The sequence below is a fragment of the Cupressus sempervirens genome, chromosome 11 (assembly GCF_028749045.1).
Source record: "Cupressus sempervirens isolate cs-2001-9-10 chromosome 11, ASM2874904v1, whole genome shotgun sequence".
NCBI classification, from domain to species: domain Eukaryota; kingdom Viridiplantae; phylum Streptophyta; class Pinopsida; order Cupressales; family Cupressaceae; genus Cupressus; species Cupressus sempervirens.
The window spans coordinates 149,886,766-149,913,948 of NC_143128.1; the positions used below are offsets into that span (position 1 = coordinate 149,886,766).

A 27,183-nucleotide genomic window follows, 5' to 3' on the forward strand; every position below is an offset into this window, starting at 1 on the left:
AATTCGCTGGAAGCATTTGCCATATGAAGATGCCACTTGGGAGGGCGATTTAATCCTACAACATCCAGCACTGAGATTGCTTACCCTCAAGCAATCCCAGGAAGGGAGGATTGTAATGTCCCCTTCTCCGTGCTAGACCTTATGGTGCCTCGTTGGTCTATCTCTCCATCTGGATAGGCTAAAGGCATTTATTTTGAGGATGCCAATCAGTCACAGGAGTCTAGTTGGTTACATTGGAGAGATATTTAAGTGGGAACTTCCTAAAGTTAAGTCACTTTAGTTTATAAAGTTGATTTAAAAGGTTACTTTATCATTTAAAGTCACTTTATGACAAAAGTAACTTAAGTGACTAAAAGATGAAATACGCTTTTATCCCACATTGCCTAATTGTTTGCGTTTTCCCTCACATCGAAGTTATAGAAGCAAGGAGCTACAATGGGATTTACACCATGACATATAATACGGATAAAATATAAACAAGTTGCTTAAATGTTACTAGTTAAATCTCGAGATGAAACCCCTCAAGATAGTGGAGACACTGGACGCAACTCCAGTAACTCCTGTACATATGCAATCAGCTTCAAGTACGAAAATCACAGAGTATTGTTTATTTCAATTCCTACTCCAACAATTAGTAGTGAAGTATTGTTGAGGTTTAGTGGTATTAGCTAAGGTGGGAGAAGTAGGATTGGCGATCCATGTTATAGGAGAAAATGGGAGAAGCAGGTGACAGTATTCGGGCTCAGGCAGATCACAAACATAAGTCCAAGTAAGGAGAACAAAATATGCAAACTGTAGCAAGGAGTTGGGAGGCAGTTAAAATTGGAATCACATGCATACAACTCAGAGATAGTCGGATCTGTCATTTAACCTTTAACGTGGGAGTACCGACTCTGCAGTAAGAGTCTTCAGTGGAATACTAGACAACCTGTCTATATTTACATGTCTACACTTATTCAGGAGTGGTGGTGTTGGTGCCGTAAGGAGACTAGTGGGAGCCACTGATACATCTTACTCAACACGGGTTATACTAGTATATTAGACATGAGTGTTACAGTGGAATTCAGAACTGGAACCGGCAGCAAGCATGTGTATCGGAGAGCAAAACAAGGGGACCCATATAGACAGCAATGTCATCAACAAACACATTTCAGGTCAAGTTTCTTACCCCCCCTCATTCGTGAATTGTATTCATGTACTCAATAGGACATTGTTGGTTCAAACTTTGCATATGAATGTGTAGTTTAAATTCTGTAAAAGAAAAGTATGGGCTTGGTCTACCATGCTTAGAGAATGATAAAACTCTAAAATTACTCCCTTTCAAGTTGTAACATATATTGGATTTTCTTTCGTGATGTATTATTGGAGCTTGGGATACTACAACCCATTCCCGTGTGTCACTGTAAAGTGTGGGCCACCATAATCCGGCAAGCGGGACCTTCCAAGCAGTTGTGTCGGGTCCCATGTGGCCGCCTATCGGACCTTCATGTGCCTCCCTCAAAACACTTTGTAGTTCCTCTTCCATTACACATCACCTCAGTACTTGGTCTGGGCCCATCTTATATAGTAGGTCATTTATTAGTTGGAAGGTCCGAATCCTTAACACTGGCTTCCGCCATTCGCCTAGCGGCATCTCCCTCCGAAATTGGGACGTGGATAGATATTCCTCAATAGACTTATACCATCTTGGAAGGATGGTGATCCTGAACAAGTGTGCATCCGGAAAATCATCATTGACATCTTCCGACGGCTCTCCTAACTTGATTCAAGAGAGTTGGTCTGCAATGACATGACTTTTCCCTGGTCGCACAATAATGGTGAAGATGAACTCCTACAGGAGTAACAACCATCTACTAATCCTTCCTTGGATGATCGGTTTGTTCACCGGGCATATCAGCGCCTATTGGTCCACGTAAAAGGTGAATGGTGCAGCCAAGAGGTAATGTCGTAACTCGAAGGCCTCCCTTTCAGTGGTGTTGTAATTCTTCTCATCTTTTGAAAGTAGTCGGCTTGCAAAAAATACTGGGTGATCAAGGCCATGGTCGCTAGTTTGCGCCAACGTTGCACCTATGGCGAAGTTAGAAGCATCCACATGGACGTGGAACTCCTTGTTCCAATTTGGATATGCCAATATAGGCGCCCCCAACTATCTAGTCTTCAACTCTTTGAAGGAAGTCTCCTTAGAGCACTAAACATACGGTTCTCCCTTCCGTGTCAACTTGTCGAGGGGAAGAGCAATTTGGGCATAGTTAGACTATTATGGGTACGAGCACGGTTGTGTCGCTTCATTGGCACCGTGTTGGATGTTATAAATATCGCATACACTTATGTAATTGGCATCATGTTGGTATTGAATATTATTACTTTGTACGAAAGCATTTGATGAATGAATAAAACTTTACTTTGTTAAGGTATATGTTTATTTCTTGTTCACCTATGGGCTAAACATTTGGCACCATTGCCAGTTCAAATCCGGAGTGGCAGCGAAATGGAAAGTCAAGAACAAACAAGAATACCTGTACTAGACAACCGAAAAACTAATGACGAGGACAAGAGAAAACTCTTGGAAGGCGAGCACAAGGCAACCCAAATCTTCCACGTCCTATACTGCGTAAGCCTCGAAACCTTCATACTGAGAGAAGCTGCAAAAAACGAGGTTACACAAGATACTGTGTGGGATGCCATGCATGCACACCCAACAATGATCAGGTTCCTAGACCAACTCCCCCGTTTAATTGCACAAGCATACCTATCGCATAAGAGACGCAAGGAAAAAGTGGAACAAGAGGAATGTCGTCAACAAACCCTCAAGAAATTCTATGAGAGAGATGCACGGCATCGCAAAACTGAACCATGAGCTTTTGAGCCATGGTACCAAGAGCACTCAAGAGTCTATAACTGTCACATGAGTCAACCACATGATGTATACAAATTGAATAAATAAAAGAGTGTTTTGTTTTGTAATGGTTATGTCAAAAGCCCAACCTCTTATATAAAAATAGGAACTTGAGAGAGGATATTGATGAATTACAATCTGTGCATGGAGATTTAATCCAAGTCGAATGAAGGTGGCGACTAAGACAACTTGCCAAAGAATGGACTGTGGAGCAATCGGAAGTATCACCCGAGTGTGGTAGACGGCAATCGTGCGAGTGGCGCAAGAACCACCGAAGGGCGCCATTGTTCACTTTAACAGCAAGTATGGAGCAATGAGTTGCTTGAGGAAACACAGCACAAATTAATTGTGCTCGAGGAGACAAGGGAACAGTTTCTACATTCATCCCGTACACCACTGCAAGAGGGAACCCGTGAAGTAGGAAAGGAGGCAATGCCAACAGAGGACACTGGGGCACAAGGAAGTGTTGGAGGCACACTGCATAGTGGTCAGAGTAACCCATCGAGACCAATTCCTAACAGTTTCGAGACACAATCAAGTGACACGCACACAACTGGTCATCAAGGGACAAGAAACACAATGTCTCAGAAACAAAAACTCTTGAAGTTCACAAGCGACGAGAAGGAAGACCCCGTACGGAATTGTTGTACATGTTAAACCCTATGGACCACCAACTCGATCACAGACGCGAACGAGTGGTTGCAACAGTTTCCAACCACCCTATGGGGAGTGGCAATGAATTATTTTTTTGATATGGACAAAACGAAGATCAACACATGGGATAATATAAAAAAAGAATTTCAAGCAAAATTTCAACTACTCCGAGATGAAAAGAAGGTTGTTGTCGAGATCAACAATTGCAAACAAGGGAAAAAGGAAAACCATATGAACCTACAATCGAAGGCTCAAGAATCTTCTTAGCAAGATGGGTACTCAACCTGCCGATGAATTAAAGAAACGATGGTTCATAGAAGAACTCCACGGGGCACTGAGAAGGAAGATGAAGATAGTCTAGCCCACATCATACACAGAGGCCTATGACCGTGCCATGAACTTGGAAAGTGAGGGCAAGACGACAAAGAAAAAGAAAAAGAAGAATAAATCCTTATCCTCCTCTGAGAGAGATGAGTCCTCTAAAGAGGAAAGCAATGCCGACAACGACGAAGAACCCAACAAGAAGGTACAGGCCCTCCAAAAGGACATGGAGTGGATGATGGAAGAGTTCAAGTCCATGAAGGGAACCACTAGTCGTGTCAATTGTTAAGGGAAAGGGCACACAAGAAGAGCATGTCCTAAGAAGGCGATGTGCGATATTTGTAAGATTTTGGGTCATTCTACGAAGGAGTGCCCTTATAACATGAAGACACGAAGCCAACAAATACTCTTCACGCAGGAACATCCATCCACCTCTGGCACTAATAATGAGACACAAGTAAAAAACAACAATGCCACATCTAGCGGCTATAGAAACAACCGCCAAGGGGGACAGGGTGGAAATGACAACAAGAATCGGATGCAGTATGACTTCAAGGGAAGGCCCTTAGTCCAATGTCGTGCATGTAGCTGATGGGGCCACTTTGCCAGAGATTGCCCAAAGGGTGACACTCAGAAATTGTGTCGATGGTGTGGTCCAGGGGACCACAAAGATGCCAACTGCCCAAAACAAGTGAACCTCCTTAATATTAAGGAGGAGAAGGTCTTCGCCCTCACCCGCAACCAGGCCAAGTAGGCAACGTATCCAGATCCCCGCACCAAGAAGCAAAAACTGCCGGAGGCACAAGAAGAAACAGAAAGGGCAATGAAGGGTAGAAAAGATATCAATGGAACTACTTCTGGACAAACGGAGGTGGAAAACAACTTATTGAACCAAATGTTGCAAATGGAGGTGCCCATCAAACTTCAAGACCTCTTACAAACAGTACCACAATTATGTTGGAATGGGGTTGTTGTTGCACCAAAAGACACAAGAGGTGGTTAAGAGACACAAGAGGTGGTTAAGCCCTTGTCACGAATCCCAAGGGGAGTGTTGAACAAATTTCTAACAATCCCCCCCTCAGCTTTACCCGAGGATCTAAGGAATCAAACCTGTGACCAAGCCTTGATACCACTTGTTAGAGTGGGGTTGTCGTTGCACCAAAAGACCAATCTGTCAATGCCCAATTCAACCACTCAACTTATAGTACACAGGAGGCGGTTAAGCCTTTGTCATAAATCCCAAGGGGAGGGCAAAACAAATTTCTAACAAATTAAGGATGGCATTATTAAACACTTACACAAACCCGCCAACGATACCAGAGACAAATGAACAGCCAACTTTACCAGGAGGGTTGGCCACAAACCCCATGTTGCTGGGAGTAAGCAATGGCCATCACCTGGCGATGGTCAAGATGGGAATCCTCAGAGTCATCCTAACAGACACCATTGTAGATGATGGGTCTGGGGTGAACGTCCTTCCCGTGGAGACATGGGAGAAACTCGGCAAGCCTAACCTGTGGCCAACCACATTCAACCTACTCGGTGTAGACCAATAGGGGATAAAGTTGCTTGAGACCTTGGTGGCTCAACAAGTAACTGTCACGACACAACCATTTGTGCTTGATTTCGTTGTGATTCCCTTCAAGAAAAAGGGATATGGGGCCATTCTTGGAAGAGGATGGTTGGTGGCAGCCAAGGTGAATCACGATTGGAAAAAGAACATTTTGTCTATGAAAAGCAGAGGGCAGAAGTTCGCCATTGACCTCCGAACATAGTAAGTGAAGAAATGGCATCATCATCGGAGTCCGAGTCAAACAGGGAACATCAAATGGATGAGGGAAGAGGCTGCATGGACCCAAATGACAAAGGCATTGTGATTGGAGGAATGTTCAAGAGATGAGACTAGTAATGACTAGACTTTTCCATTGGCAAATGGAAGACTATGAGCTCTTCCATTCTTACATGCTTGGCATCAAGGAACCTGAAGGGGAGGAAGTATTCCCACCAGAGTTTGTGGGATATAAAGAAGGCAACGCAGAGATCAACGACAGTCCCGCCCATCGCTTTGAAGGGAAATCCATTAGATACAAAGAGCTGTCCATGGAGGCCACCAATTCGGGCGATACGAAAAACCCAAGGAACATACTTGTCGAAGACAACTAGAACCCCGTACTGAAGGCCACAGTATTTAAAATCTTCGTGAGTATTAAGATGTATTTGCCTAGACTTATAAGGATTTAAAAGGGGTCTCGCCAAAGATGTGCTTTCACCGCATACCTTTGGTGCCTAGAGCCAATGGCCAGGCAGAAGCGACAAACAAAATCCTCATAGCTATCATATATAAATCATGTGGACTCCAACAAGAAGACTAGGAGGAAAAGTTGTCTTCGGCACTATGGGCCTAGTGCACAACGTTCAAAGTCACAACTAGACAGACGCCATTCTAGTTAATGTTTGAGCAAGAGGTTGTGGTAGTAGCTGAATTCATGGTCCCGAGCCTCCGGACTGCAATTGAAAATAGAATCGCAGATGTGGAAAGTCTATGAGAGCACCTATATCGACTAAACAACTTGGATGAATGAAGATTAACGACACAATGGGCGACAGAGGTGACGCAAACTCGTCGCAAGGCATGGCACAATAAACATTTGAAAAGGAGGAGTTTCCAACCAGGCCAACTGGTGCTTCAGTACAATGGCCGCAATGAGATAAAACAGGAGAAATTCAAGGTCAAATGGCTTGGACCATATAAAATTAGAGAAGTTGGTGATAATAGTTCTATAAAATTATGGACCTTGGATGGACAAGAAATTCCTGATGCCATTAATGGATCAAAGCTAAAGATCTATCACGAATGGCAAGAAGGCGAGGTAAGGGGTAATACTTGCCAGAAATTAGATTTACGAAGTCAAAAAAAAAGAGCAACCGCGAACACAATGTGGCCATGGAGAGGAGAAATAAAAACCACCTTCGTCCTAGAATATACCGCAGGAAAGGAAAAAAATGAATAAAGCATTCTGCAAGGGCCGAGAGAGGAGAAAAGAATAGGCTAAGGCCACGGGTTCTGGAAAGAATAAGGGTGTCCTGGGTGCTAGGAAGAAAAAGGGTGTCGCAGGCACTGAAGAAAGAAGTGCCATGAAGTGTGAAGAAAATTTACCTCACAAGAGAGTGATAGAAAATACTCAAAATGTGAATATCAAAAACAGGTCGATGGAGCTGAAGAAGACGTACCATGGAAAAGTAGAGAGACATAGTTGTAGAGAAATAAAAAGCCATAGCTACGAAGACGCAACAACGGAGAGCAACATCTCGACAGACAACTTAACAGTCTTGTTGTACAGGACAAAACAAGAAATTGTTAATCAGTTGGAGTATGCAATCTGTAAGGCAAACGAAACAGTATAAGGATCAGTTGAAGGAGAATAGTGCCAAGATGGACAAGAATGCGAGAGTATTGACCTCAAGAGTCCGAGTTGCAAAGCCAAGAGCATCAAGTAGCAAAAAGCAGAAGGTGCGTCCTAAAGTGCAACCATCCGTACAGAAGACTGACATTTCTCATCTCACAGTACAGTTTGAAGGGTTGAATGGTAATGAATGTCGCAGATGGTGGCAAGAAATGGCTAACACAGACCTCGTCAAACAAATACTGATCTGTGCACAAGTACATTGGGTGATCCAACTTCCGGTGTTTTCCATATGCCTGTTTGAGACAATATTAAGAGCTATGATCGAAACATACAACAGACATAGCAGAACAAGTACACTCGCATACCAGAAGCATCGTCTCACAATCTCATTCAAAGCCCGCGACTTCACTAGGGTTCTTGGCATTCCTGGCCAAGGAGGCCGCAAAGTGGTAACTACGAACCACAAACTTCCACAAGAACGAAAGGAGTACTGGGTGAAGTTGGTGGGACGCGACCTCACGTCAGAGGAGTTTGAGTCCGTCATAAAGAGTACTAAGAGTCGAGGATTGCGGTGCGACTTCATTCGGGAAGGCCATTAGCAATGTATCGCGGACGTGATAAAGAACAAGTTAACTGGGGCAAGTAGGGCTTTAAATATCGCCCTACCACAGATTACCTTCATGAATGGCATTATGAATGGTATGGTACATGATTGAGCAACCATCCTCACTAATAGAATGGAAAAATTCATGACACTACAACATTGCACATTCTATATGTCGCACCATGCTATCAGTTGTTTCTTGAAGCAACACTCCAAATCCCAGTGGATGAGTTTGAAGTTCCACCAAGTGGAAGATTGGCGGCAGGAGAACCCCCAGTATTCTACTGGAGGCATTTGGACACAAGTGGCACGATGGTTGGCTAGAAGAAGATAATGCAAGGCTTAGATGCCTATGGTGACACTGATAGCAGATGGGAGGATACCACGAAGAGTGGTGGAACCAATTCAGAGGGAGATAGTACTTCGGCAGAGGTCAGGAACAATGAGGCAGATGCAAGGTCCCCACCTAAGACACTTTGCATTCCTCCTCAGTTGCTGACTCCCACGCACTTGATAGCCACCATCCCCATGCCGCTTATTCCTCCATTTGGCCAGAGGCATGCGCCCATTGTTATGACTCCACCCACGGCCATGGTGGAGACCATAGATCTATTGGCTTAGATGGAGGTTGTCAATGAGCCACCCCTGAGGGAACTCCAATCGTGGACGTCCCAATGGATTTAGTTGCCCCAGATCTAGTAGCGACAGTTCCAACGATAGGGCTCATGGAGATGCACCAAGCACCAGAGCTCTGGTCTCAAGTTCGACTAGACGTGATTGGCAGAGAGATTGTTGTCACTATAGCTTCATCCCTGTTGGCCGAACCCATGAGTGTGGCCCAGCCAGCACAACCAGAGGACGAGTGTGTTGAAGTGATGGACCGAGCCAGTGTCTTCCTAAGACGGCAGTTCCGACTCACCCCTGTAGATGTTGACCCCTCCATCCAGTCCTCGAGGCGCGGATGTAATGATCAAAAATAATTAAATCTCCACTTGGGGTATTTTGTCATACAGTTGGCATGTAACCCTAATATTAAGTTCTAATGCTACTGAGAATGATTCACTCCAAAATATATAAGAATATGTTTACGAAGTTTGCATACAATGTAACAAGTTCCGAAAATATCAATACTGTATTTACATTAGCCTTCACATACAGCAGGCACAAACAATGCTTTGACTATCTCGGATTATGAAGAAATGAGCACTAAATGAGTTCATGCACTTTATTTTTGTTTCCAAAATGCTAAAACAATATTATAAAACGCAAACATGAAAATGGAAGAACCTATATAAAGTAGCTGCCTAGTAAACTGGCTTGCTTCTCAATGTACTCTATCCTGGAACTGGTGTTTTCTGTGAGGAGAGTATAGCTACTACTCGATTAATGTTTTGGTTCCTTCTTCCTCCAGCGACTGCTCGTTGTGGTGGGAGAGCTATAGTAACACCAGTGGCCCCAAAACTATCTGCCTTGTCATGGAGTCCTGTCCACTACTTGTTATTCCTGTCATTAGCTTGCATGCACGTTGGTTTAGATGGTGAGTCCAAAACTATGTTGCCATTGCTTTTCTTGTTACCGTGTTGTTAACTCACTTTCACCACTCTCAACAGGGCTGCCTTATACTTGTCTCCTCCCTATTGTCTTTTAAAACATTCACTATCTCTTGTGATCTACTTGAAACACGTGACCTCCTGAATGCTTCCAATATACTCGGGTGTAATACTTTCCTTACTCCAATTCAATGTAATTGCATGATACTATTAAATCTGCGGCTTTTACACAATTATAGTAATCATCTTCCAATGTAGGCATTGTAGATTACTTACTTCTGAGAGCCAACGTCTTTGATTCTGAGTTCAAATCTCTACACTTGAATTCTGAGATACAATTTTTCATGAGTTGTGTGGGCTACGTCCAACTCCTCTTTTTTCTCTCAATGAGTTTCGTCCTCAAGAGTGTCCAACCACATTAAAACAACCAAATTCAATTTTATAAGTTTAACATATATTCCTAGTCTCAATCCCAATGTAGCTCCACACTTTTATAACCTCGATATGAAGGAAGACACAAACAACTAGGCAATGTCGGATTAAAAGCCAATTTTGTCTTTTAGTCACTTAAGTAACTTTATAACATTAAAATATTTAAATAAATCACTTAAGTCACTTGAACTTTAATATCTCTTGAAATACTTCTCTAATTGCCATGCCGTCTGAAATAGGAATCTCTCCTCATAATTCCCCATGTGACCAAATACACTTTCTAAAAATAGAAAGGGTCCATCTCTATTACCCCTGACTTACTTTACATAGTATGGTGAATGGAGTCCAACTAACATCGAACAAAGGCCAAATCCATAAATTGCTAAATGTTGGAGATGAATCAATCCTCAGAAGCCTCATTAGCCTCCAAGGATCTAATATTGGGCTAATCCTTGAAATTCTGATGTTGGCAACCAATGGGGACATTACAAGGGAGAGGTATTGATAGGAGTATCTTCCATTCTAGAGCCACAAGAGTCGAGAGTACCACAGTCCAAGGATGCCCCCAGAGATGAGGGGGTTACACCAGAGGTGGACGTGGCAGTCATAGAAGGGGCAGAGAGGGAGACAGAGATGGATACAGAGCAGGATGTCGATATTGAGGACAGGATGAATTATGGGTCGAATGAGGAGAGAACCATGGCATACATTAGGACCATGGAGGTTGTGCTAAAGAGAGGTCGAATTATTGGACAACATGCTTTGACCCATAAAAGGGAGTTGCGGTTGATCTGAGCCTATATCTAGAGGGGCTGTCCAAAGCGTTTCCACTCTTGCTTTGAGGCTAGAGGATGGCCAGCCATGGAAACGTCTGAGATGATGGCTGATTGGACTACAGAACCCGAGTTGGGACCATGCAACACTATCATAGAGAAGCTTGCACATGAGATAGTAGCAATGTATAAAGACGTCCACTATGCTCATTGGCGTGCAAAGGCAAATAGAGAAGCAGAGAGGGTTGCAGCTGCGAGGTCCAGCGAGGTAGAGGTAAAGGCTCGGGAGTCGCTAGTTATCCAATTGGCTAGCCACCAGGCAGCATGGGCAACAGAGCAAGCAGCGCTCTTACAGGATAAAGAAAAGGCTGAAAAACGGTTATAAGAGGCTTGGGCACAAACTATGTAGGCAGCATTTCTACTGATGGAGGCAGTGGAGGTCAACACTAGGACACAAAAGGATTTACGCATTCGGACAGATCAGGTCAACGAGCTGTGTCAGTTGCTAGACACTCCAGGGACGCAACCTCCCCCTTAGTCTCTGTTTTGATGTAATTTCTTCATTATCTCCTATTTTGTAAATTGGTAAGTCGTCAGGAGATGAACTGGGTAGTTAGACGGTTAACACAGTGTAAAACAGAATTCAGCTTATTAAGATTCATATTTTCAAGACATAGTCAAAATCAACAAAATAAAATAACATATTAACTGACAAATCAAGGTGTTACTGCCTAAGATCATTTGTGGAGCATTCTTCTCAGCATGTGATTATTTGGAAAAGAGTCCCTGCAAAGGGGCTATATCACATGTAATTGTTGATCCACAGCTTACTTGACTTGATCTATATATATTGATTTGATTCAGTACATAATGTAACAGGGAAGCTGCAATGTTTTGAAAATCTGTATCGTCTATGTTTTGTATAAATACAATGGAATGCTGCATTTTGTAATCTCAAAGAAATTGTTTAGAAATAGTGAAATGACACTAGCTCAATTCAATGATGATAAGCTTCTTCTAGATCCACATAAGAGCCATGATAAACACAGATTAGTTTCAGAATTAACAATTAAATAACAAAAGAAGGATGGCTAGCTCTAGAGTTCATGTCTAAATAAATTAAGAAGAGTATTTCAATTTGAATTGTATTCATCCTGACAACTCAACCAGGATTTAGAATTTGGATATACGTGATATGAGCTCTTTTTTCAGAAATACCCTTAATTTCACAAGACTTCTTGACCAGCTACAACATGAAATGCTATTTGTTGTGTAGTTTAAATCCAAATACACCAATTTCTTGTTCCTGAGGCATTTGTACTCGGAGTGTGTACACTTTATACTCAATATAGTATATCTTTAATAAGAAACTGTGGAAGGGCATCCAGACATCAGTGTATGATTCAAGCTAAACCAAGCATTGCTAGAAGATTATTAGCCAAGAAGTAATCAAAAGTTTGAACTACTCTTACATGTGTACTTAAAACCTAATCCTAAGTCATTTAACAAATATGTTCTCTAGCCATGGCATTCCTGACGTTTTAATCTTATCTGTGTGCAACAAGACAACACTTGAAACTCCTGAATTAGACTAAGTGTGCTCCTACCCTTCAGATTAAAGCTGCACTGCCTAAATAGATAGATATGTTGATATATCTATACCACTGTAACTTGAGAACTCAGTTGTCAAAATCTCCATCACGTCTCCAAAAATCAGAAATCGTCTAAACAGCACCATGCACACTTGGAAAATGTTTAGTTACACATGTTACTAAAAGAACGGTGAATAAGAATGTGCTTTTGCCATGGAAAGTTTGCAGTTCCCTAACTGTTCCCAGCCGTCGCAAATCTTTACCCTAAGAGGGTCATTGCTTATCTGTTCCCAGTGTGCACATTTAATTTTTCTGTTAATAAATAAGTAAAACATTTTTAGCAATTAATTGTAGCACATTGATTAACTTGTAGTAAATAATAAATTTGATTCTCCCATCTTTTAATTTAATATGTTGAAATCTAAAAAAATTATTAATCCCACAAGCAAGAGCTATTATTGATGTTTTCTTCTTGTTAAAGTGACAGTGCGTCAGTGGAAAAAGTTAAAACCTGCACAGAAATGGTAGTAGAGTTAGTATAACCATGATTGACGCCATTTTCTCAAAAAATAGTAGTTCATCAATATGTAAGGAAAGGACCTGCACAAAGAGGGCAGTAAGAGGAAGTGGTGGAGAAGCTGTTGCTGCTGCAACTGTAAGTTCTTGAGCCATTCTCTTGATTTCACTTGACTTTAACTCGTCCTCAACACCTGCTGAACAAATCTGTAATTGAAATATTTCAGCTCAACAATATAATCACCTTCATAGCGCAACATTTTCAGTCTCTATAAAAGACTACTGTTAAAGACATGAGAAAACATGTCCAATCCATACTACAAAAAACTCATGAATTAACATACCTGTACAATAAGCATAACCTCAGCAATAATAGGCTGTTCCTTGTCTGAGTTAGAAACCTGGATAGGGGCTCGTCCGTCTCGAACCTGTTAATAGACGCTATGTATTAAACACATGATTACCTTACATATACAAATTTATATGATAGTTCTTTTAAGCACTGGATCCCAGATATGGAAAGTGGAACACTCATATTTCCAGCATATTATTTTCAATCACAAAAGCATTCTTTAGCATATCTATCAAATAAAGACTAGAATGTGATAATATTTGTAAAAGATAAAAAATAAATTAAATATTTATTTTTTAAAGTAATTATGATATTGCTATCAGGATTCAACTGTGTAGTTTTTGAGTAAAACCCATTGACCTGTGTTTTGTGAGTAGTGGTTTACACGACAATGAATAGAACACTCAGCACTCATTGGAACTAGGTGATGCTCATAAAGGTGAAGCACCGGGACTTCCCGGGAGGTCACCCATCCTAGTACTACTCCAGCTTGAGTGCATCTCATAGTTAACATGCTTCTATAGCATCTGAGACTGACATATTTCAAATTCATAAATTGTGAAATCAGGCCATCAGGTCTTAAGGCTTGAGCACAACCTTCATCAAGTAATCAGCCCATCAAAGTTTATTAATGCTAATTTTGTTTGAATTAGTGCATTCATGGGCAGAAGCTATGATTCAAGGAGCAGTGGGAAGGGTCATAACAGTGTCTACTGATAACAGTGTCACCATGTGGAAGGAGGCAGCTTGTGACAACATCTATTTAGGGAAGCCTACAGATATTAGTAGTTCCCCCTGTTCTTGAGATGTTTATGAACCTTTTGTAAACCTGTTCTGTCCCCATCTAACATTCCAGATCTAATTAATTGCTGTCCTGTGGACATGGTATTGGCCCCTCCGAAATGATCCTGGTCGGGTGTGAATGCGATGCAGACTGCCGCTGTAGACCTTGATTTACAAGCCTGCATGTATGCAACCCTTTCCATTCTTGTGGTGAATTCTGTTTGTCATGCTGAGATCCTAAACAAGGAGAGCTCCAGCACCAATTTGGTGAAATCCTCTGTGGCTGTGTTTAAGGAATGCAAGATTCATACTGACACTAATGTCGTACCTCGTGAGGGTGCTGGGTTTTATTTTTGTGATATCCCCCTTAACATGGAAGCCTCTCTGACTGATTTGTCTCTCCTGGAAGATTCTGTGGTGAAGATGTCATTGGTGCATAAGTATAACTACTTGAATTGCATAGTTCTCAGAGGATGTTATCTGCTTGGCTGGAAATCGAGATGGCTTATATCTTTTACCTTTCTAAGGATTCTTTCTACATATTTTCAATTCAGCAGAGGATCAAGCTTTTGTATGGAGATATGCACCATGGTTTTAAGGGCGATCTAGTTTGTTATTATGTCCCTGGCACCCTTTCTTTGATCCTGATCAAATTTCTTTCTCAAAGGTTCCACTTTTGAATATAATTTGATAGTATAATGTTAGCCTGCACATCAGTGAAGATGATTCAGCTATTATCAAAGAAGATAGGTGCCTTTGTCAAAATTGATTTAGACGTAGAAGGCTCACTCAGTCGCTTTGCCAACATCTAAGTAGATATTTCATGTCCAGTTCCTGACTTTTATGACATCCATTCCTCTCTTGCTACTTGGCTACAATATGTGGATTATTTGGTTTTCCACATGAGAATCTTAAGTGCAAGCAGATTGAGCATCAGAGCTCAATCTGTTTTTCTTCTTAGTGGATGCTTGAGAGGGGCTTGGTGAAGTTACAGAAATGGGTTCCAGAACAGGATTTTGTTTGCAGGAATCATGAATGACTCCTGCCTTGTCAGCAAGAGGCATCTTCTAGGAGTTCTAAAGTTCATGTGGATAGGACAGAGAATGGTTCTCCTGTCATTGCAGGTAGATTGCGAATTTCAATTTCATTGTATAATCTAGTGCAACTTGTGGAAGCTGATGTGACCCAGCAGGAGGAGAATCGCTTACATCGGAGTGGAATGTGTTGGAATGTTCTAGTGGAATCTCTCGGGGAGATTGTTGCCATTTAGCACTCTTAAGAAAACAAAGGGTCATTATTCAAAAGCAGACCTTCAGTTGGAAGCTTGAGAAATGATTGATGAAGAATACCAGTGATGGAGGGCCTTCTCAGACATAGAAGGAGAATGTCTGTCACCAATGCTTGAGCTGTTTCTTCTGTCTTGTTTTCTTGGGTCTTAATCCCTTCTCTTGTTTTTTGCCTGTTTGGCATTTTGCTTTAGTGGTGTGCTCAATATATGCATTATGTCTGCAAGTGGTGACTGTATTTTGGGTGGTGGTGATTTTTGAGAGTTCCTCATCCACAGAATTCTCAATGTGGAGACTTGAGTTCAAATCCACATAGGGAAATCTAACATGGGATTCTAATTTGTGACTTCTTGGTCTTCCATGGTTGCCTTCTAATGTGGATAAGGTTTCTACATAATGTGGATTTCTATGTAGTGACTCTGTCTTCCAAATGTTATTTCTAGTGTGTTTTCTCATAAAGAGCTTGTAGGGTTCCATACTAAATGCTTGCAAGAGCTTGTGCTGGTCTCATGTTCATGGTTGTATGAGTAAAATATTTGTAAACAATATGCAATAGTAAAAAAGAGTGACGAGCACGCACTTATATTGAGAGAGGGAAAGGTCTGAATCGGCATACAGCCATCTTCTACTTGTTAAAATTGAACCACCACGATAATAGCAAACACATTAGATGCACACAGTTAAGAACAAAAGTTTTATGTGGACATTCTAAGTCTGATGGCTCGATCCTTATAAAATTTGGGAAGTCAGGATAAATGGAGCAGTAAAGTTATCAACCTTGGATGGTCCGCTGGTCTGGGTTATCAACCTTGGATGGTCCACCAGTCTGGGTTCTCAACCTTGGATGATCCGCCAGTCTGGGAACAGGGGAATGGGTCAAAATTGAAGCTATAGCACAAAACGAGATAGGACAATTTGGTTCAGGTGAGAAGGCCAAATAGGACTGGCTGACTTAAGTAGTTAATTGAAAAAAAAGGACAATACACCATATGGCCATTAAAAACCATACCACACCCAAAAGAAAAGACTATACAACACGCAAAAGAAAAAGACTCTACTGCCCTATAAATATCATATGCCAAAATCAAGGGGGGGAAGCACACAAATGCAAGATCAACTGCATTGTTTGAAGTTCCATAGTTGAAAAACTCGGTCTCGGCAATATCTCGGCCAACCCAAAAAGATTCAAAATCTCAGAATTGCCAAAGACTCGGCACTTTAATCGAACATTTAAGAATATATAATTTCTTAAATAATCTTAAAAAGAGACACATATACACCAAAATGGAAAAAATGACAAAACAGGCAGAAACAATCTGCAATAAACCACAAGCAACCAAAAAATGGAGCAGCCAAAAAAGATCTGCAATAAATCAAGAAAATGATATCCGCCAAAAACAATAATGCTTCATCTCTACCATAAACGATGGCCAAACATGATATCGCTTCAGCTCTGCCAAAAATGATATCACCACAGTTCTGCCAAGAATGAGCAGCCAAAATGAACAAAATAGAAGAAGTCAAAATCACTAAAAAGTTCGACTTCTAGAAACAACAGAAACCTAAAAACATCAATTATTTTAGCTTCAATTTTTTTTGGACTTTAGCGGCGATATAATGAGGAAAATCACACCATTTTTGGTGAGATTAAGAGGCTGATATCGTGGCACAATAATGAATGTAGTGGCACAGATATTAATTGCGATTATATTGCTCAGCTTCCTATAGTGTGACATATCAAGCGATCTTTGGTGAGATTAAGAGGCTGATATCGTGGCAAAATAATGATTGTAGTGGCACAGATATTAATTGCGATTATATCGCTCAGCTTCCTATAGTGTGATATATCACACTATCTTCTAAAAAGCACAGATATTTTCAACTATGGGACTCTTAACAGAGATAAAAAGATCATTTGGGGATTGTAACCATCTGTGGTCAATGAATTATTTATATAGCTAGAGATCTGAGTTGGCACCATATGGATAGAATGTTTTCATTGTGTTGTATCGTGAGAGTGAAGTCGTATGCATACCTTATCGTATGGTAAGAGTGAAGTTGTATGCGAACACTGTCGTACAAAGGTGAGACAAATAGAAATTCAAGTATAGCGAGATAGGAATAGTATGAGTGGGGTGAAGTTGTTGTATGAGTGAAGTAGTTGTACAATTGGAGGGAGAGATTAATACGAGGACCAAGTGCCATTCAAGGAGATCAGGTTCATTTTTCCATACGGATGTGTGCAATGCCTTGTTGTACAATTGGAAATCAAAATTGCCCATACGAGCAACATTGTCCATATATTGATCTTTATTTGTCCTCGACATTGTAATTATCAACTTTATATGACAACAGAATTAATGGACTCCGGAAAACGGAAACAAGACTGGCAGAAATGATTACAACAGTTATCAAGGAACCAATTATTGCAAGATGGGAATGCATCAAGATCAAGAATCATACCTGTTGTGATGGACAAAGGGAAGATTGGTCAAGCACTACCATCTAGAATAAGAGTTGTTGATAAAATGGAAATAGAAAAGTCTACAAAGGGGAGGAAAATACAGCCCAAGGTTCAGGCTCAGATGGATGATTAGGAAAAGTTAATAATCAACACCATTACATTTGAGGGTTTGGGCAGCATTGAATGTCATATATGGTGGAAGGAGACTGCGGATGACCACCTGATCAAACAAGCCCTTTGATGCAGACGGGTGCACTGGGCCATTCAAATGCTAGTGGTCCACATTCAAGAGTTCGAGACACCCCTCAAAGCCATGATTGCTACATACGACAGACATAGTCAAGAACTCGTCTTTGAGTGCCAACGGTGCACAATCACAATTTCATTTTCAGCCCGCACATTGACTTGGGTGTTCAACATTTCGATATAGGGCCGAAAGATCAATAAAACAACCATGAAGATGTCTGACGAACAAAAAAAAAACCTCTTACATTTAGTCTGCTTGTTTTGATGAATGGTTTGTGCAATGGCACAGTGTACGATTAGGCATTGGTGCTATCAAAGTGGATTCGTGAGTTTTTCACATTGCAGCACAAAACTTTCTACATGCCTTATTTGTCACTGCACTGGAGCCATGCTCTGCGTATCTCCTTGGATTCCTTTTGAGTTGGTCCTCACATGCTTCAGAGCCAAAAATGATCACCACATTGACAAGGAGGACCAGATTTGTCGTCTGTGTACCTTAATTGAGGTAGAGACTAAGACCCACTTCCTTTTTTGGTGCCCCACTACTATGAGATCAGAGGGAGATACTACTGCTTACTCAAAGATTGTCGATCCCTCTCCATCTTCTTCAGTTATACAGACTAGAGATGTCTCGCGCCTTACCTTCGGAAGTGCTAGTTCCCAAAACCGCAGATTGGAAATCCAAGAGCGTGCTACTTCTCTGACAAAATCTCACAATCAATTCTGGCCAATGAGAATCACCCGAATTCCCTTGCACTTTAGGCTCTGCTACACCTAGGCGGGTAGACCTTCTCTTCGAACTTGATCACTTGGTTCAAAGTTTTTCTAAAGCGAATTTAAGCTTTGGATAGTTCTTTGGTTGGCAAAGGCCCTCAACTCAATTAATATGGAATTATGTGATAGTTTAATGAATGTTTGGTATAAGGTTTTTAACAATGGGTTTGAGGTTTGTAAGAAGGAAGTTATAGATTTTTTGACTTCAAATATAAATCCACTACTTCAATGAACCAATGCTTTAACTTATTCAAGCAGTAGAGTCAACAACGATGAAGATTATAATGTACAACTTTATTATGTTCTATGCACATAAACTTTAAACAATTTAATGATCGAGACGCAACAAATCAAATATATATACACGAAACTAGTCTAGATTGTGCTTTAACTCCTATGGTCAAGGAGATAGACTGGACACAAATTCATAAACAATAAATTATTTCACAATATCTATGATGATCAAGTTTAAAATGCCCTAGATGACCTCGTCCACTTATCTGACATAAATTATTTATAAAAAAATTTAAAATAATTACGAAGGACGATTCAACTGCAGTTCAAATCTCCATGCCTTTAAATAAACAAAGTGCCTTTTATTTTATTATTAAATTAAAATAATTGAATTTACATTATAAAGTCATATTTAAGCTCCTTATCCCTCCATACAAATGTTCTTCCTCTTCTTTTGTTTCCTATTGATTCTTCCTTGCCATTGATTCAGCTGTGAATTGTTTGTGTAAGATATAAATTAGGGTTTATTATTGTCTAAAGCTTTTAATAACATCGTCTTTTAATAGTTGTATACTTACACAAATTCATATATCACTGCCTTTGATGACTTCTCCAGTAAGGTTTAGGATATGGACTTCTTTAATGGCAACATTCTTTTGATTATGAGTTTTAATGTTTTGAAGTATATTGTTTGAATATAAGTAGCGGGTAAGATCTGAAGATTTTCTCTTTAGCATGGTATTTAGGACTCTAAATAGTTCCATCAAAGAGACCATGCAGCTCTATGACCAATCTCGCGCTTTACCTTCGGGAGACCATGCAGCTCTGTGACCATATTTTGCAACTTCTTTTTCCAAATTGCCAGGCCTCAGATCAGCTCATCATTGCCTTCTTCTCGCCCCTGCCTCTTGCTCGAGGTGTGAAGTGTCTAGTCAATACTTCTACCACCGGTCATTCCAAATCCATGAGACCTTGTAGTGGGCTAACTTGACAACGTAACTCCTCCAAGAGTACTCAAAGATGCACTAGGATTCTTGGTTGCCCTGGGCCTTACCCTTCTATTGTGGACTTCTTTACACCAAGGAAGGATCCCTAGTCCTTGCCTTGTGGTGCTCTTGTTCTTGCTCTTGCTTCTCTTTCGCTTTCTTGTTTACTTTTCTCCTACTCTTTCCTAGACAATGTTTGGTAGTCTTGTTGTTGTTAGTCTCCTTGCTTGTACGCTTTCAGTGCCTTAGACCCTTTTCGTGGTCTCTTGTTGGACATTAATAAATTTATCTTATCTCCACCTTCTTCAGTTATACGGATCAGAGATGTCTCTCATTTTACCTTCGGGAGACCATGCAGCTCCGTGACCATACTCTGCAGCTTCTTTTTCCCCAGTGCTAAGCCTCGGATCAACTTATCATTGCCTTCTTCTCACCCCTACCTCCTACTTGGGGTGTGAAGCTTCCGGTCAACACTTCTACCATTGGTCATTCCAAATCCATGTGACCTTGCAACAGCTAACTTGACAACATCACCCCTCCAAGAGCACTCAGAGATGCACTCGGATTCTTGGTTGCCTTGGGCCTTACCCTTATGTCCTTGACTTCTTTACACCAAGGAAGGATCCATAGTCCTTGCTTTGTGGTGTTCTTGTTCTTGTTCTTGCTCTTGCTTCTCTTTTACTTTCTTGTTTACTTTTGTCCTACTCTTTCCTGGACAACGTTTGGTAGTCCTATTGTTGTTAGTCTCCTTACTTGTACGCTTTCAATCCCTTAGACCCTTTTTGCAGTCTCCTGTTGGACATTAATAAATTTATCTCATCTTATCACACTATTGGACTTTTCTTGTGGATGTTTTGCAGACGCAAATGCCTCCCGACCAATATGGCCAATTGCAGCCAAAGTCGTGTGTACGCTTCCTGACTACCCATATTTTCCTCAATGCACTTGAACACTTTTGCAGTTGGCAATGATGCTCAACCCAATAGGAAGCATAGGCACCAGATAATTGCATCAAACACTAAGACTGAGTCAATTGAGGAGGGCACCACCAGCAGAAAGGAGTTAGAGGATACCCCTTTGAGGTCAATGGAGGAAACACTACTATATGATGAGTCAAGGGGAGGCGACAAGTAGTATTGAGGGAGATGGTTTGGATGAAGAAGAGGGATCCAAAGGTATTGCAATAGTCACACCATGTCATGTTGTGTCATCGGGTGGTATCACACCTTCACATGGACAACAAGTATGGGAGTGGTCTTTACTCGAGCCTATTGTGAGATTTCAACATCATCATCCCATTGCAAATGGGGCCCCCTCTATCAGCGAGTAGGCTTAGGTGGTAGCAAACTAAGTGCAAGAGGTTTGGTTTGGGTAAAAGCCTAAAAATTTGTGAAATTTGGCTAAGCCTAAAAGTGGGAAATCATGATAGAAATTGAACTAGGGGGAAAAATAAGCCTAAGTATAGATTATAGAGGAGACTCATTTTAGTTCCCATCAATCTGAGATGAGACTCCTCTTCATTCTCAGCAAACCTCTTCCATCAAAACTTATAGAGGAAGGAAGCACCTTTTCATCTCATGATTGAATAAAGGAAGAAATAGATAAGACATTAGCATGGAGATTAACTTCAAAATTTCCATTAAAAGATTAGAGCGATTGTTGGTGATTCTAGTACTGAGGATGACTGTCTGTGTCTAGGACCATTAGGGGAGATTCGTGACATTCCCCACCAACCTAGGAATAGTCAAACATCCCCAACTAGGAAACCATTTTAAAAACCTCGCTTAAATTAAGATAAGATTAGATAAGATAAATTTATTAATGTCCAAAAAGAGACAACAAACAGATCTAAGGGACTTACAAGAGTACAAGAGGGCTGCAGCCAGCAGTAGGAGCACCAAATGGTGTCTACAGAAAGAACAAAAAAAGAAAGTAAAAAGTAAAAAGCAAAAAGCAGAGAACAAGGAGACCAAGCAAGAGACAAGAAAAACCTAAGTACTTCTCACAAGAGAGTACACCAGAACCAAAGGATAAGGCCTGAGGCAAGGACGAGTAATGGTCTCAAGGAACCATTGGAGGCAGGATGGAGCTATCAAGTGTGCCCACTACAAAGTCTCATGGATTTGATGTGGCTCGACGAAGCAGAGGGAAGAACGAGCAACCTCTTTGCTGCCCAAGGGAGAGTCGCAGGAGTCAAAAAGGAGGTGATGAGTTGATCAGAAACTTGTCTCGGAGAACACTAAGACTTCAATATGTGAACGTGGAGTCACTTGGCTTCCTGCAAATAGAGTGTAAGGCATCATTGGTCCATATATCTAAAGAAAGAGGATAGGCTCCCACACTGCCTAAACAAGCAGTGGAATCTCCCCCTAATCTCAAAGTACACAAGGCAACCAAAAACAAAATGCATCTCCGACTCCACCTCTCCAAGAGAGCGGAGGTGGCAAACCTTGTCCTTCCTGTCAATATGATGTTCTGTTTGAATACGAAGTCAGTGCGAGCCCACCCTAAAAGACCTCAAAGAAATGAAAAGGCATGAGTACAACAGCGAGTGAGGTATTAATCTCATCCTCAATATCCATGTAGTTCTCAGCGTAAAAGGCCATCCTCGCCGGAAGACCCTCAAGGGGTTAGTCTAAGTCATGATAATGTACTATCTGTAAATATCTGCCTTAACAAGCCCATTCAAATCCTGTCTAGAAGGAAGGAGGTGAGCCGGAGCAACCATGGAAAACTGAAAAGGGGGGAAGCGGTTAATCGAGATCCCAATCGAGCCAAGAAGAGCAGAAGCCTAAGCTAACCAGCAGCAGGCCCTAGACCCAGCAACCGCCTCAGAAGAGCAGTGGGCCAAGTACGAATATCTGTGGCGGCCCTCTGAAGAGTCGGTGAAAAAAGAAAAACCTATTCTTTGTGTGTATTGACATTGAATTCTTTTGGACTGCATATAAAAGTAGTACAGGCAAGTCCACCATAAAACATGAATCGAAGTGTGACAACTCTCCATAGAAAGGAACTATACAACTGTAAAGAAGAGTACTTATATTTATTTTCCGAGATAGGCTAACATGCAACTGCATACAGCTGTAGATGTAGAATGAACAAAACTATGACTGCATACAGCTGTAAATCGAAAGCATACAGCTCTAAGACAAAGTGTAAAATTGTGGAATGAAAGCATACAGCAGCAGAATAAGAGAATATAGCCCTAACCATTTTCTGCCAACAAAAGGCATATGACAGAACAACTGTTGAATGATGACATGCAAAAAGTTTAGTGGGGTCACTTTTTAAAGAATATTTATTATTAATGTTTGACAATGAATTCTGATTCATGAAACCAAATATTATATGTCAAGGTTCTTTAACGTATATATCATATGAATATAGTGTATATATACATGCTTTATCCATGTTTTCATATGAACATTCAAATTTTCCCTATATTTACATAACCATCCTTTAGCCGACCAAAAATTGACAAAAACAAAATAGGATATCCCGGAGACTCATCACCTCATCCCCATCCCAGAAACTTGGTGTAGCCTTGCATTTTAAATTTTTAACCAATAAATGTTTTGAGCAGATATCATGTAAAAATAATACCATATATAAGTAATTTAATTTTTCTGATATGGCAATTACTAAACTTTGAGGCAAATAACTGGTATATGGAGAATAAGAAAAATTCAAAGAGATTGATTAACAAAAAAATAAAAACAAAACAAAACAACTGAGAACATGGTCAATGTGGTGTGTTAACAATCAAACGATCCATCAAGAGTGACATCTTCATCACCAAAACAAATGCCACTATTTCTCATAACGAAAATAGAAGTCCATGCTTGATTATAAGACACTTCAAACAATGAACATGGAGCAAACAACCCACAAATATTTAAGGAAACAACACACAATTTCAACAATGTCTATGTTGTTGACTAAAATTCTCTGAGATTCTTCAGGTTAAGAGCGCTTCCTCAATCTTTAAAAAACTATAAATTCAGTCAAAGTGAACAAATGCAGACATTATAAAACAATGTTTTAACAAATAAAGAACATGCACTATTAAGAAGTCGCTGTATGTATATATCTTTTACATGCAGATTACGCATAGGTAACTGACAACCAAATATGAGCTCAAACATACATTCGAATTCTAACCTTAGTTTGTTAGTGTTCCATGCTCTTGGTAATAAGTGAGACTTTTTTTACTTGGACTTGCTCCCAAAACAGACTCAGCAGGTTTCATTTAAACTAGCTTGAACTTGATACTGTCAGATACTCAAAGAGTCCTCTGACCACTGTTTGCTGTATTGGTAGAAATGGAAAATAGTTGAAAAGAAAAATGCTGAATAGAATCTACACAAAACTTGATTGTGGAAAATATTTGACAGGTCCAAATGGCATTCCAATGCCTAGCAAAGCAAGCTAGCTAATTGCTGCATAAATCAATAAAAAGAACAAATGACAACTTAAAAAGTAAATGATCAAATGCATTGCAGAGTGAAACCTATTCAAATGAATTATCAGGGATGTATGCAAGTAGACACAGAGAAGCTCTCAACTCTTACAGTAAAAAGTCGCCAGAAACCTCTGTTTTGATACTTGTTCCAAACTGGTAATGGAGATGACTGCACAAAGTTTTGAAAGATTGATGCAAATTTGCAAGCGGTGGTTGAAACATTGGGACAGTTTGTAGGTTCTTCAACAGCTGTCAAACCCTCCCTGGAGTTTTCATACGATAAGTGAGAAAAGGAATTCTTAAAATTCTAAAACAGATGGTGAAGAGGAAATTGCCTACCTGAAATTACCAAGCAGGAAACCTACTGCAATTCCACTATCTGTTGAATAGCCAACAGTAAACTCGCATTTATTGCGATACCCATTTACTACAGGTGAATTAAGAATACCCTCAAACTGACATGCAAGTCCACCTGCAAGTTTCAAGAGAATTTCTATCACAAGACTAGAGCATTCAAACTGCTCAAACAATGCAATTTTGAAGGATTCAAAACTCACACCATGTGACTTTTTATCAAAAAAGGCAAAAATGTCAAGATCCCAAGGCAAAATATTTACTGCACTTTTTTAATCCTCCAATTATTGCACTTTTTTATTCCTCTAAATTTTCCATGCATTTTTCTTCTATCTATTATTTGAAAGAATAAATATCAGCAGCAGAAGACTACATCACAGCACACAAGAGATTGAACATAAACAATAAACACTCTTTTCATGTTAATGGAGGAAAACCAAGGCCATTTGCAAACAATAATTATGTAACTGACCAAGAGAAACGTAATCAGCAAAGTTGAAGTGCTGGAAGCAACCACAATGCAGCACTAGCATTCAAATCTATTTAAGGTGATTTTCCTGAAAATGTCTTCTTAATGTTTTAAATGCCTTCGAATGAGAAGTTGAATAGTCATCTCCCACAAATCTTTGCTATTATTTAGGCCATGAGAAAAAATTTAATTAAGCTGCCAGTTCGGAATTGGCTTCAGAGTCAGGTTCAAAGTTCGGGTTTGAAATTCGTAAAAAAAAAAAAATTGGGATGGGTTTGGGTTTGTTTTGGGTTCGTCCATAATGTTTTTTTTAAATATATATATGTGTGTGTGTATATGCAAAAACAAATAAGTTCATATGTCACTGTGCTAATAGTAAAGAAACACAGAAAAATACACCACCATATCTATGTTTCAGTTCAATAGGATATATAATCTCATCATTTAGCCATACATGCAACACATAATAACACAGAGACGCGTCCCCACCCCCTTTGCCCCACGTCTCAGAGACAGGGACGCACCACGGAATTAGGGACTCCATCCCCCATCTCCAATGGTGCCGATAGATTCCACCACCTCCCTCGAGGATGGCGGGTCATCCCAATGTTGACTATTTGCTGATTCAACTATTTATGTTCAATATTTCAATTCAATGCAATGTTCAAGTATTTACTCTTTTACATATTTATATCTTATATTGCAATACATATTTTCACAACTAGCATTTTAAGTACCATACGTCTAGTATATAGTTATACAACCCCCCTGTCCCTCGCCACTATCCCCCCGCCATCCCCCTATTGTCCCCAAATTAAGGCCCCTCTGTCCCCCCGTCCTAGAAACTTGTCCCCACATTTTGCCATCCCCCATGGTGGTGTAACTATGATACAACATGCTACACTTGCTTGGTCACATGCATGGAACATATTTCCAAATCAAGGGGACATTTTGAGAATGAAAGGAATCAGCAGAAGATAAGTGCAGTTAGCAGAAATTTTCTTTTGTATTGGTTAATGGATTTCTAACCAAGCTAGACCCAAAGTTAATATTCAAATTTTACCCCTGGATTTAATGATATAGTAGCTTTTTTTAAGAAATTCCTCTATAATCGTCAATTTGGATTTCACCCATTGTCCATATGGATTTCCAACATAAGCAAGTTTTTTTTTTCATTCACAATTGCACAGACGACATATAAACCATCCTTTTCGGCATTTTTAGTCGTCGCTTTTAGGGTTGGAGGGTCAAATAGACCAAATTAAGCATAAAAGCACACTAACAAAAGTCAAAAAAAATTGTTTTGAGACCAGATTCAGCCTGGCTTCGACCGCTGGGGAGCAAATTCTGCCTGGGATCCTCTGACAGAATTTGCAGCAAATTTGTGACTCTGCAAGCAAATTTGAGGCGAATTGGACAACGACCAGACTTTGTACAGAATTGAACCAAACTTTGATGGTTGCTGAAGAGAATCTCGTAAATTGGGAAAAAAAAAGGTTACAATAGCGTCCATGGTACAATTTTATCCAAGAAAGGAACCTCATTAGATTAATTTAAACAAATTGAGAATACTCTTATTTTCTATGCTCTGCTGGGGACAGGCATTGCATGTAAGGCCCACAAATGTATGTGCCTTATCTTTCTGCTTGACGGCAGCCACATCAATGTTATTTTGTATTCCAACTAGATAATCAACTTGTGTATTTTAGATACACATGTTAGGATTTTATGTTTGAACCTATAGTAGTAATTCAGTGTCACTATTTTTACTGATATCATGCTGTTAGCAATTATATTACCTGGCACAACTTTACTGGTTATTGTAGATTATTTAATTACACATCTACTGATATCTATTAATGTTACTAGCACAGTTTGGAAACTCTCCAAGTACTCCCCCAGTTGCTAAGTACTCAATTTTTTTTCCGAGCGAGTACTCAAGTTTAACTCTCACATTTTTATAGACTCAGAAAAACATGCATAAAAATGTCATGCAGGAAAAACAATGGTTTAAATGTGTTTTTCAAC

General features: G+C 40.3%; 1 protein-coding gene across 1 annotated transcript in view; it reads right to left on the reverse strand.

Annotated features, from left to right (window-relative positions):
• The window catches only part of LOC149528643 (zinc finger (CCCH-type) family protein), a 91,354-nt gene that overhangs the window by 14,888 nt on the left and 49,283 nt on the right, over nt 1-27,183 (reverse strand). The window contains exons 6-9 of the mRNA XM_089811227.1: nt 24,672-24,804; nt 24,442-24,595; nt 13,090-13,173; nt 12,830-12,952 (exon numbers count right to left, since the gene is read on the reverse strand). Coding sequence (XP_089667353.1) covers nt 12,830-12,952; nt 13,090-13,173; nt 24,442-24,595; nt 24,672-24,804 — 494 coding nt within the window. The remainder of the gene's footprint in view (nt 1-12,829; nt 12,953-13,089; nt 13,174-24,441; nt 24,596-24,671; nt 24,805-27,183) is intronic.